This window comes from Cricetulus griseus (assembly GCF_003668045.3).
Source record: "Cricetulus griseus strain 17A/GY chromosome 1 unlocalized genomic scaffold, alternate assembly CriGri-PICRH-1.0 chr1_1, whole genome shotgun sequence".
Taxonomy (NCBI): Eukaryota; Metazoa; Chordata; class Mammalia; order Rodentia; family Cricetidae; genus Cricetulus; species Cricetulus griseus.
The window spans coordinates 187748113-187760619 of record NW_023276807.1 but is presented as its reverse complement, the minus strand read 5'-3'; the positions used below and the strand labels follow the sequence as shown (position 1 = coordinate 187760619).

The 12507-nt window shown below is 35.8% G+C and overlaps 1 protein-coding gene across 5 annotated transcripts in view; it reads left to right on the top strand.

The window, feature by feature from the left end:
• The window catches only part of Ankrd28 (ankyrin repeat domain 28), a 137729-nt gene that overhangs the window by 111800 nt on the left and 13422 nt on the right, over positions 1–12507 (top strand). For all 5 annotated transcript variants that reach the window (XM_035453269.1, XM_027389510.2, XM_027389511.2 and 2 more), the window contains 7 exons: positions 1598–1738; positions 2436–2547; positions 3858–3884; positions 4197–4271; positions 7929–8130; positions 11908–11995; positions 12378–12495. In XM_035453269.1, the coding sequence (XP_035309160.1) occupies positions 1598–1738; positions 2436–2547; positions 3858–3884; positions 4197–4271; positions 7929–8130; positions 11908–11995; positions 12378–12495 (763 nt within the window). The remainder of the gene's footprint in view (positions 1–1597; positions 1739–2435; positions 2548–3857; positions 3885–4196; positions 4272–7928; positions 8131–11907; positions 11996–12377; positions 12496–12507) is intronic.

Genomic DNA, 12507 nt, shown 5'->3' with positions numbered 1-12507 from the left:
TCCAAGTCATTCTTTTGTGAAAGTTCCTACTTCCCACTACTAAAAAGGGAAAATCAGTTACAAATCTATGTGTTTTCCCCCCTCTCTCTTATATACCTCTATATAACCCAGTCTGCAGGAAATCAGTTACAGAAGTATAAAATCCCATTGTCTAGCCTTATCGCCCCCAGTATTTGTAGTAATAGCACTTGAAGCTTCTATTACCTTCTATTCCTACTTATAGCATGATTAGACATACAAAGTACATTGAAACCATTCAGTAAGGTCCAGCGTTGGTGGCGCACGCCCAGCACTCAGGAGGCAGAGGCAAGTGGATCTCTGAGTTCGAGGCCAACCTGGTCTACAGAGTGAGTTCCAGGACAACCCACAAAGCTACACAGAGATCCCTGTCTTGAAAAATCTAAAAACAAAAAACAAAAAACAAAAAAACAAAACAAAACAAAAAAACAAAAACACAACATTCAGGAAGGAATTAAATGCAGTTTGAATTTGTTTGAAAGATGTAGGTGAAAGTATAAACTATGTATCAGCAGGTAAAAACTATGTAAGACTGTGTGTTAGGAAGGGTGTAAATTAGAAAGAAATGTATGTGTGCATATTGGTGCATATGGTAGTACCAATGTAGACAAAAAATAAAGGATTGTGTATGGCAGGAAGAAATGAATAGAAAAAAACTAAATGCTGTTTAACCCCATAATACTTTGAAGAATAGACTGAGTTCATAAATGTAGTAATAGAAGGAACAAATGGCCCACAAAATAAAATTTAAAGCTAATTTTTTTTTATTTGTAGTAATTTGCACATTCCATGCAACAAATAAGTAAAGAGGCTTTTTGAAGCATATCCTAATATGAGTTTAAAAGCTTTGTCTTTCCAGGGCTAACTGCATTTAAAAAATCTCTATAATAGCTGGGCATCATGGTACATGCCTTTAATTATAGCATTGGGGAGGTAGATTTGTGAGAGTTCTATCCACAACTACATAGTGAGACCTTGTCTCAAAAAATGCTATAATATTACCCAATAAGACAAAATAATGTTTTGCTATTATTTTCCTGATAAATGTATTAGAGGGGGAAAATACACTGTAAGGAACTCTGAACTGAACTTACCATAGTTTTTGTTTTTCATTTAATGAAATCATAGAATCATCTTAGTTTTACCATCCTGAAATAGGTTCTCCTATGCTTAGTAATCAGAGAGAAATTAGCTATGATTATTCAGTCTTTAGAGATTAAAGCAGTACATTAGCTCTTCTGAATAGGAAGTTATTCTGTAAGACCGTGTCTAGCTTATGCTTAAGAACTCTGGTATTACTGCTGAGGCCTGTGTGGAGTTGATAATGACCACTCCTATGTGCATCAGTGTTTTTCCTTTTTGCTTTTATTACTCGAGACATGGACTGTCGGGCATTTCTGTTAGTATAAGGCAAACTTTATTAAAATGAAGTTTTTAGATTTCTAAACAAAATATAGAGGTTCTGATTGACTTAGGACTGTACTGTAACTAAGTGTGTAGAACAAGGGTCAGCAATGCTTATGTTTACAAATGTATGTTCCTGGCTTTTATATTTCCTGTGTTAACTTGCTCACAAAAGATCTCCACTGCACTATGCTGCTGCCAATTGCAATTACCAGTGCCTGTTTGCTCTTGTGGGATCAGGAGCAAGTGTGAATGACCTTGATGAGAGGGGCTGTACACCCCTGCACTATGCAGCTACGTCAGACACAGATGGCAAGTAAGTACCATGTGGGTAGGAAAAGAGGATTATTATCTCCATATATTGGCATCTTTATATGGGGACTGTTTTACTGCAAATCTGTATTTCCTTTTTATATTTTTATCATTCCCTGAATCTACAGTTTATAAAGACATTTCATAATTATTATTAAATCCTGTCTCCCAAGCATCTGACCCTTACTTGAAAAATCTGGTAGAAGATGGTCTTTTCTCATTCTTCTTACAAAAGTGTTTTGTTTGTTGTTTGGTTTTTGGTTTTTTGTTTGTTTGTTTTTTCATTACAGGTGTCTCTGTGTAGCCCTGGCCAACCTGGAACTCCCTCTGTAGACGAGGCTGGCCTCAAACTTAGAGATCTGCCTGCCTCGGCCTCCAGAATGCTGAGATTGACCTGTAGTGTAGGTATATATTGCTTAAATAAATAGTATTAGGTACAAGGCCAAGTAAATATTGATCAAGAGTGATGAATGAGAAGAAAAGGGTATATAAACCGGCATAAGAAATCAAACTAATCACAGTGACATAATATTTACACAGTGTAAAGGAATATTCTACAGCATAGAAAAGTTTATTGAATTTTATAGTCTTTCTTTAGGTCTGGTTAATTTTGGCATGTGATTTTTGTTTTGCAATATTTTTTATAATACAGCATTTAAATGTAAAATTTTGAATTTTCATGTTGCTGTTATTGTATATAGGTGCCTGGAATACTTACTAAGAAATGATGCAAATCCCGGGATCCGGGACAAGCAAGGATATAATGCAGTTCATTACTCAGCTGCATATGGTCACCGTCTGTGTCTTCAACTGGTAAGATTTCTGAATTCTCATGACAGGACTTGTGTGAGTTTTTCCTTTTGACATAACTAAAATGAGACTAAATGGTCCAGGAAACATTTAGTTTTGTTCTTTAACATTTTCATAATCCATTTACATCTTAAATTCATAGTTGCTTAAGTATCATTCTGTATTTTCCTTTTGAAAAGGGGAAAAAAATTACATCACTGACCCCAATGTGGTAGGAAATACCTATAATCCTAGTCCTTGAAAAGTTAAGGCAAGGATATTGTAAGCTCTGAGCCTACAGTGAGATGTTGTCTAAATGATGGGGGAGTCAAGCACAGTGGTGCATTCCTGCAGTCCCGCTAAGGAAACTGAGGAAGGATACTATCTTGGGTCCAGAACAACATAGACAGTGCTTCAAAAACAAACAAACAAACAAACAAACAGATAAATCTCTGAAAAAGGCTCCTAAAATCGTTGTGTTTCTTGAGACATTCACATGTAGAAAGCCTGGCCTCAAACTAGCTGTGTAACTGAGGATGACCTTGAACTTTTGAGCCTCCACTTCCTGACTCCTAAGCATGCAGCATTACACCTAGTTTATGTGGTCTGGGAATTCAATTCATATGAACACATTACCAACTGAGCTATATACTAGCAGCTTCCAAATCCTCATATCATTCAATGTCTATGTCTATTGTGTTTATTTCTACCCCTTTAAGTAAATATTTTCCATACATTTTAAAGCTGTAACCATATCTTACTTGAAAAAAATAAAATAAAAGCCTGAGACAGTTATTTTACCCTCATATGTTTAGAGAACTCTGCTAGGTCCTTTTATTTCCCAGTTCTTCTTAATAAAGGATAATCTGCTTCTATAAAGAAAGCTTAAATTTTAACTGTGTTCTTGTCCTGTAATATACATACCATTCAGAACCCTACTTTGCCAAACTGGAAGGGAAGGAATGAGTTAACATACACTCCTGTGTGGCAGCTTGTTCAGGTTAAAGCTTCATTTATAGATATGTGCATTAAGCATTGCTCTCCCTTCAATAGGAAATAAAACTCAATGAAGGTATATAAGAAGGTCAATATACTTAACACACCATTTAAAGTGTGCTGCTTTAAAAATAACACATAATTTCATAGGCTACTATGTATCTTAAGAATAAAGTTTTAGGCTTTGTATCTAGATGTGTTGTCTACTGACCTGTGTAAAAGACTTCTGTTCTGGAGACAGAAATCATGGGTTTAAAACAGAAGCTAACAAAGCTCTATATCAATAAATATGTCAGATATATTAATATACGTGAGTAATTTCGTAAATTTTATTTCAGATTGCAAGTGAAACTCCTTTGGATGTTGTAAGTATTGATTGATTTTCCCACACACACATTCAAAATAGTGTATTTCTTTATTCTCATTAGAACTAGAGTTAAACATTTTTTCACATAATATCCCTGAGACCAAATTGACAACAACATATGTTCAGGAAGGGCGGGTATTTATCTGATGGAAGAATGTTTCCTCAAACACTTGGTAATCAGTGATTCTTACTATATTTTTGTGATTTTCCTGTTCTTTGAGCTTGCTGAATTGTTGACATAATCTAAGATGAAATGAGTGGTGGGGGAAGTATCATTTCTAACATTTTAAAACACCTCTCCTTTTTTCAGTTAATGGAAACCTCGGGAACAGACATGCTGAGTGATTCAGATAATAGAGCAACAATAAGCCCTTTACATTTGGCTGTAAGTACTGCCTTAATAGCCAATTTGATAGCTGTTTCGTTACAGATCTCTAGTATATACTTGTGTTGACTCAAACTAGTACCCTAGACATTTGATTGGTATAATAATTATCATTGAATTAAAACTTTAAGAGCTTGTTTAACCCAGAAAATTCTTTAGTGCATTCTTGGTTATCTGCTAATCACTTTCCTTTAAGTGGTGGTCCTTGGCTCCCTTAAACCCTGCTTTTAAGTGAGAGAATCTGACTTTAACATGAATTTAAAATGTGCTGCCATAATAAAAGGACTGTAATTTGTTAAACAGATTATATAAACCACACAATTTCTGTAAATTTCATTAATTGTTGGCTTGCTAGTGCCATAGGTGCTGGCTAATTATAGAGTCAGTGCTGTTTTTCTTGTTCCATAGGATTTGGGTACATGCTTTATAATTTCCCATTCATATTCAGATTCCTCTGCATGCCAGTCACTAAGACAAGGAGGTTAGGAAATATTAAGTAAAACCCATCTTAGCTCTTCTGCACTGAAAGAATTTAGTTTTCAAACAAATATGGGTAGAGGATTTTGATCACCAAGAGACCAGAATACATCCCTAGCTACTTATGTGACTTTTGGTGTTAGGAATAGTACTTCATTTAACATAATCACTAAAAGTTTAGTAATCCATTTATTTCTTTTCATGTATTCTGTAACTTTTTATTTTAATATCTGCTTGCATATGGTCAAACACTGGCATACTGAATCCATCTTTTTGCTCTTGCTCCTCTCCCCCACCATAGTACTACTTCCTAGTTACCTAAATAACTAAGAAGGTGCCTATCTTAGTTAAGGTTTCTGTTGCTGTGATAAAACAATGACCAAAAGCTAATATGGGGTATCTTAGTTACTGTTGCTATTGCTGTGAAGAGACACCATGACAAGGCAGTTTGTAGAAGAAAGTATTTAGTTGGGGACTTGCTTACAGTTTCAAAGGGTAAGTCTATGACCCATCATGGCAGGGAGCATGGTGACAGGCAGACAGCCATGGCACTGGAGGAGTAGGTAAGTGCTTATATACTGATTTGCAGGAAGAGAGAGAGAGCACAAGACTGGGCTGGTATGCACTTTACCTTCTCCAACTAGAGCACACTCCTAATCCTTCCTAAATAGTCCACCAACTGGGGAGCAAGCATTTAAACATCCAAGTTTATGGGGGCCATTCTCATTTAAAATACCACAGAGAGGAAAGGGTTATTTTATTTTGCTCATACTTCCACAGTTCATTATTGAAGGCAGTCAGGACAGGAACTCAAACAGGGAATGGGAGCAGATGCAAAGACATGGAGGAATGTTGCTTACTGGGTTTCACCTTTGGCTTGTTCACGGTGCTTTGTTAGAACCCAGGACCACCGCCCAGGGAGGGGTGGACCCACCTACAATGGGCTTGACCTTCACACACCAATCACTGATTAAGAAAATGCCCTGCAGACTTGCCTATAACCAGACCTTACTCTAGCATTTTCTGAGGTTCACTCCTCTGAGATAACTCTAGCTTGATCCACATTGACATAAAACTTAGCTAGCACAGTATATTCTAAAGCTTTCTGCTTCCTTGTCTCCTCTACCAGACTTGAATTGTAAGTACTAAGTCTGAAAATATAAAGTTGGTGTGGAAAAAGTAGCTGCTAACCATTAGTGACAAGAAAGGAACTTTGAGTCAATGGCTAGGCATCTTTTGCATTGTTGCTGTCACTCATTTCATTTCTTGAGTATTTGCTAGGTGCTAGATTCACCCTTTGGTGAGGATTTAAACATTAGCAAACGGTGGTTTTTGAAAGTCTTGCAGTCTGTCATAGAACTATCTTACTAACTTACTGGTGTTACTTTTCTGTTCTCCAATTTGACAAGTTCTTCCCACCCTCCTTCTTTCCCTTTCTTACTCATAGGATCTTTGTAGCCTAGGTTAACCTTAAGCTCACAGTTCCTTATTTTAGCCTCCCATGTTCTACAATTACAGCCATCTCTATCCATGAAATGTACTTTCTTAAGCGTGTCTTAAACTGTTTAATAGTGCTAGATCTCTAGAACTTTTGTGTCTTAAGATTTGAACTCTAAATTCATTAGAACAACTGCTATGTATTTTCCCCTCCCTCTAGCTATTTTCATAAATTTGACTAACCTATATGTCACATTAAAATGGAATCATACAGTATTTCTCTTTTGAATTTTTTTGGAGTATCTTACTTCATTTAATATACTTTCCCCAAAGTTCATCCCTATGCTGTTCCTTCACTTTTGAGCTTACATATATGCACACTGCAGTGCATATTGTATTCAATCAGTTTATCAATGGACACTGCTGCTTCATCTCTCAGCTACGTAAGTGCTGCTGTATTGGGTTTTTCTAAACTTAAATGAACATAGTTTTGCAGTTTAATGATTAAATTCAGTGAAATGTAATTATATTGCAATTTTAGCATTTTATATCCAATCCTAAGAGCCTTTCAGAAATTTAGTTGAAATATTTTTTTTCTTTTATTATTATTTTAAACTCACATTTTTAGACAACCTGATACAGTGTGATACTGGAGTGAGGCTTTAAAGAAAAGCCTCACTTTTGCTTCCTAATGATAGTGTTAGACATAGGTTTTTTTTCCTTTGGTCCTTTAGAGGAAATGATTAGAAGAAGAGCTCTATAACAAAGCATCATGATTCCTAGTCTTCATTTTCTCTCCTCTTTATTTAGTCTAAATAATTGTCTTCTGTGTGTCCCATGAAATTCTTCAAAGCTCATTCTTGGAGTAGCATGAATTGTTCTACTTAATATTGCCAGATAAAATTGGATGTGAGCCTAAAATGAATTGTGTTGTCTACACTCACTTTATCTTTGAGATAATTAAACTTCCAATACAGCAAAGCCAAGCTTTTTTTTTTTGCTTCTACTTTCTGACTTATTTTTTTCCTTCTTTTAGAGTGGACATCCTGAATCCTCTGTATCCCATTTCAGTCCATTACCTAAATGATTTTGATTCTGTCCTACTTTTACATGAGTTCTAGAAATTGAACTTAAGTCACCAGGCTTGATTAACAAGTGCTGTTACACACTGAGCCATTTCACCAGCTCACCTTTTGAACATTTTGCACAAGAAATACTGCTTTATCATCCTTTGATGCTTATTGCTTTATACAGTATGTGGTTCAGTGTAAATGTATGTACCATTGACATCTGGATTTTTAAGTTGAACTGTCTGGAAAGCTTCCTTATTATTAGCCTTATAGCCAAAGCTTCCAGTGACTCCATGTCATATCCATTTTTTGATCTATGCCATGATCCAGGCACTGTTACCACCTGTCATTTGAGGTTTTATTATTTACAGAATATGTATTTCTTAATATGGGAGAGTGCTGGTGATTGTTACGGGGGAAAAGATTCTATTATTAAACTTTCCAGCTTAGTGTAAAAGTTTGTATTATCTCAGATATAACAGTAAAAAACTGAATTTGCTTACTTTACGTTTTCCATAGCAGTGGGGTATTGTGTATTTAACTCAGTGGTAAAACTTGCTTACTTTCTTACTTTCCTGGCAGTTTCCATACCCGGAACCACAAGAGAAACAGAAACCTACTTGGGGAATCAGTCTAAATATGTATTTTTTAATGTATATATTTTTATTTCTAGGCCTATCATGGTCATCACCAAGCCTTGGAAGTGTTGGTACAGTCTTTGTTAGATCTTGATGTAAGAAATAGTAGTGGTAGAACACCCTTAGACCTTGCAGCATTTAAGGGCCATGTTGAATGTGTGGATGTACTCATTAATCAGGGAGCTTCAATCCTCGTAAAAGATTATATGTTGAAGAGAACACCTATCCATGCAGCAGGTATGCCAAATGTTGTTTATAATCTTAATGTACATTTTCATACTACTACTGGTAATTGTATTTACTTTTTATGTTAAGTAGTCAAATGATTATATTCTGAAGGAAAAACAATACTTAAAAAAATCATATACCTTTGGAATTGGATTTATGAAATAAAATATTTAGATTATCACCATGGTTCAGTGTTCTTTTGCTTCTTTTTTGTTTGTTTTTTTTTGGGGGGGGTTCTTGTTTGTTCATTTGTTTGTTTTGTGTTTTGAGACACAGTTTCTTTGTGTAGCCCCTCCCAAGTGTGTTTTACTTCTTTTTAATGGGAGTTTAGATTAATATATACTTTCGTGGCAACCATTAATGTTTTAAAAATACATCTTTTTATTTTTAAGACTTATTTGAATTTCATGTGTATGAGTGGTGTGTGTGTGTGTGTGTGTGTGTGTGTGTGTGTGTGTGTGTATGTATGTATGTATGTATGTATGTGTATTTATGTGCCACATATGTGCCTGGTGCTTGAGAGAGCCAGAAAGGTGTCAGACCCCCAGAACTAGAGTTGTGGATGATTGTGAGTCATCATGTCGGTGTTAGGAATCAAACCTAGGTTCTTTGTTAGAGGGCGCTCTCTCAGCTACTGAGCTATCTCTCTAGTCTTAAAAGTCATTTTTACTTATTTTACTGGTGTACTGCATTAAACACTTAGAAAAAATTTACAGAATGTTAACTTCTGTAAGAACTACCCCAAGTTGTAGTTTCATAATTATGCCAATGTACTAAAAAATGCAGGTTTGTGCAACCAAGTTATTGGTATGTAGGAAAAGACTGGCAAAGGGGAAGGGAACAATCCTAGAAATGACTTGGTACCAGCCATATATCAATAGAAGACACAAATTTCCCAATTCTTTAGAAGAACTACTACAAGACATAGTACTCATTTACAATAATTAAGACTGATACAATTGAAAAAATAATAGTCAAGTGTTTTTATTAGTTCCAATCTTTATGTGATCTGATTCAGTTCACTTTGTATTTATAGAATGATCCTTAAGAACCCATTCAAATATATGACTTGATTGGTTTGGGAAAGGATACATTTTAGAAGACTAGAAATATAGAAAACACTCACTGTTGTTTCCAGAGCAGCCTTTAAAAACTATTGGATATTCAGGCAAGGCTGAGGGACAGGTATCTTAATGAACATTTAAACTCTTTAAAGATGTTTGTAGAAACTATCAAGTAGTATGAATAAGAAGTCATTTTCTGTAAGAGTGGAGTCAGCCAGGTGGTGGTGGTACATGCCTTTAATTCCAGCCCTCAGGAGACAGAGGCAGGAGGATCTCTCTGAGTTTGAGGCCAGCATGGTCTATAGAGCAAGTTCCAGGACAGCCAGAGCTACACAGAGAAACCCTGTCTTAAGGAAAACAAAAAATGAGTGGAGTCATATAAATTTATGTCCACAGAGTTATATTGTAACCAGAGATTATTTTAGATCCAGCTTAAAGCTTTAAGTGGAGTGTTTGTCATTGCTGTTATTGCCTCTTTTTTAAAGAAATGGTCTCGTCACCCTAAATTGGCTTGGGAATTCTGCTGTATATAGCTCATGACTGCTTCAAACTGACAGTTTTCCTATATCCAGCCTCCCTCTCCAGTGCTAGGAGTACAGGCAGCCACCAGTCTAATTCATATACATTCTTGAAAGATAAAGAACTCTGAGGCACTTTGCCATATAATGCACCATAAGTGCTACCCATCAAAAAGAAGATATAGATATCTATAGATATCTTTTATATTCAGAAGAAGTATCTTACTACTTTTCTGCTATGGGAAAAGCACAGATCCCCCCCACTCCACCCCCCACCCCCAAGGTTAACATTCTTTTCTCACAATGATACTATGGTGGTATTCTGGTTATTGAACTTAGAACACAAAAACATTCATCAGTATATGCTGTGTACTGAATGAAAATGAATTGACTTTTTAATAATAGACCAAATTAGATCTCTTTGAACTATCCCCAAGTATTTTGACACTTGTTTTATTATTAAGCTAAGAGTTGTTCCCAGAGTGCAACATATGGATTGAGTGAGGGTGGTTTTGGCTCATAAATTTTTATAACTTATTAGAATTTCATATAACTGTTAAAAAATACTGTAGAAAGATGAGCTGGACGGTGGTGGCACATGCCTTTAATCCTAGCACTTGGGAGGCAGAGGCAGGTGGATCTCAGTGAGTTCAAGGCCAGCCTACAGAGTGAGTTCCAGGACAGCCAGGAATATTACACAGAGAAACGCATCTTGAAAAACAAAACAAACAAAAAAAAGTGAGTGCTTGCCTAGCATATGTGAAGCCCTGGGTTCAACTCCAGCACCACATGGAAAGGGAATGGTAGTACATGCTTATAACCTCAGTTAAAAGGTCAGAAGTTCCATCCCCAGAACCATATAAAGAAGGTATGGTGGTACTCACCTCTAATCTCAGCACTTAGGAAGTAGAAGGAGAAAAATCAGGAGTGTAGGGCCATTTTTTGATAAACAGTGAATTTGAGGCTTGCTTAGGCTACATGAGACCCTGTCTCCCAAAGAAAAAGGACTATAAACAATTAGGCATCTAGTTTTCTGTTATTACTCTTTTTTTTCTTTCCTTTTTTTTTTTTTTTAAAGAAAGATTTTATTTATTATGTATACAACATTCTGCTTCCATGTATATCTGCACACCAGAAGAGGGCACCAGATCTCATAACAGATGGTTGTGAGCCACCTTGTGGTTACTGGGAATTGAACTCAGGACCTCTGGAAGAGCAGTCAGTGCTCTTAACCTCTGACCCATCTCTCCAGCCCTCTTTCCCTTTTTTTTTTTTGTTTTTTGGTTTTTTTTTGTTTGTTTGTTTTTTGTTTTGTTTTGTTTTTGTTTTTTTGGCTTAGAAATAGTGGAAGACTTTCCTTTCCGTACCATATTGTCACTTACATATTACTTGAGGCAGGACCTGAATTTTGAAGGAGATATAGTTTGAAAGCTCCTATTGAGATGGAAGGAGGTCTTGTTCTTCTGTTTGCAGCATTTCTTTGTAAGATATTTGTCATTTATTATGTGTGTGCCATCTCAAATTCTTTTCAGCTATAAATCACAAAAGCAAACATGTCCTAATTGGTGGGTTTAGTCTCACCCCTGTTCAAGTGTGGTGCAGTTCTACAGTGTGCTGATCCTACAGTGTCAGTCAGCACTCCACCAGATTCTTTATTGCCTCTTGTTTTGCATTTGTGTCACAGGATGGTTGCTGCTGCTTTATAGCATCACATCCACAACTGGGATTTTAGAAAGAACGCTTTTCATTATCAGAATTAAAATTATGTACCAAAAGCTCTCTATACTTCTCAATATCTTACTGATTGGCTCTGTACCTAGTACTCATCATGCAGCAAATTGCTGTTAAAGGAAAATAAGATTAATATGATTGACTTGGTCTGTGACTAACATAGTCTAACATGGTTGACTTGATTGGACCCTTAATTGGAGGTCACTCTTCTAGTGCAAGTTAAATAAAATGAGGATTCTGTTAACATGAGAGAGGATGAAGGGATAGGTAGCAATATGCATTCTGCTTACTGTGTGCATATATGAGTCCCTTAACAACAAATACAGTACAAAACCTACTTTGTACATGTAGCTGTCCTTCTTATTGGATTCAGTGAAGTTGTCCCAAAATTATATTATAAAAAATGTGCTTATTCTAAGATATTTTTGTTTTATTGTGTATATTAAAGTTATTTAATTTTTTTAACTTTACAGCAACAAATGGTCATTCAGAATGCTTACGGTTATTAATAGGAAATGCAGAACCACAGAATGCAGTAGATATTCAAGATGGAAATGGACAGTAAGTTTCAGTAATTTTTAATTAGCCCCCCCCCCTTTTTTTTGAGGTATCTCATTATATAACTCAGGCAATTCTCCATTCCACAGTTCCACAATCTCACTACTTCACCCTTTTTAGTGTTGGAATTACAGGCATGTGCCACTACAATTTGCTTTTAGATTGCTGTTAAAATACTAGATATTCTAATATTTTGGCCCTTATTTTAGCAAATATGTCCTAGTTTGCAACTGAAAAATAGCATATATATATATATATTCCTTTAAATACATAACAAAGTTATGTCACAAAAGTATATATATAGAAAAGAAGCCAGCACATCATTGCTGTTTTATAGAGTTTTGTAAGTTAGGTAAGCACTAAACCTAATTTTGTTATTATTCAGGACACCTCTTATGCTGTCTGTTCTCAATGGACACACGGACTGTGTATACTCACTATTGAACAAAGGAGCAAATATAGATGCCAAAGATAAGTGGGGAAGGACAGCATTGCATAGAGGGGTAAGCCAAAAT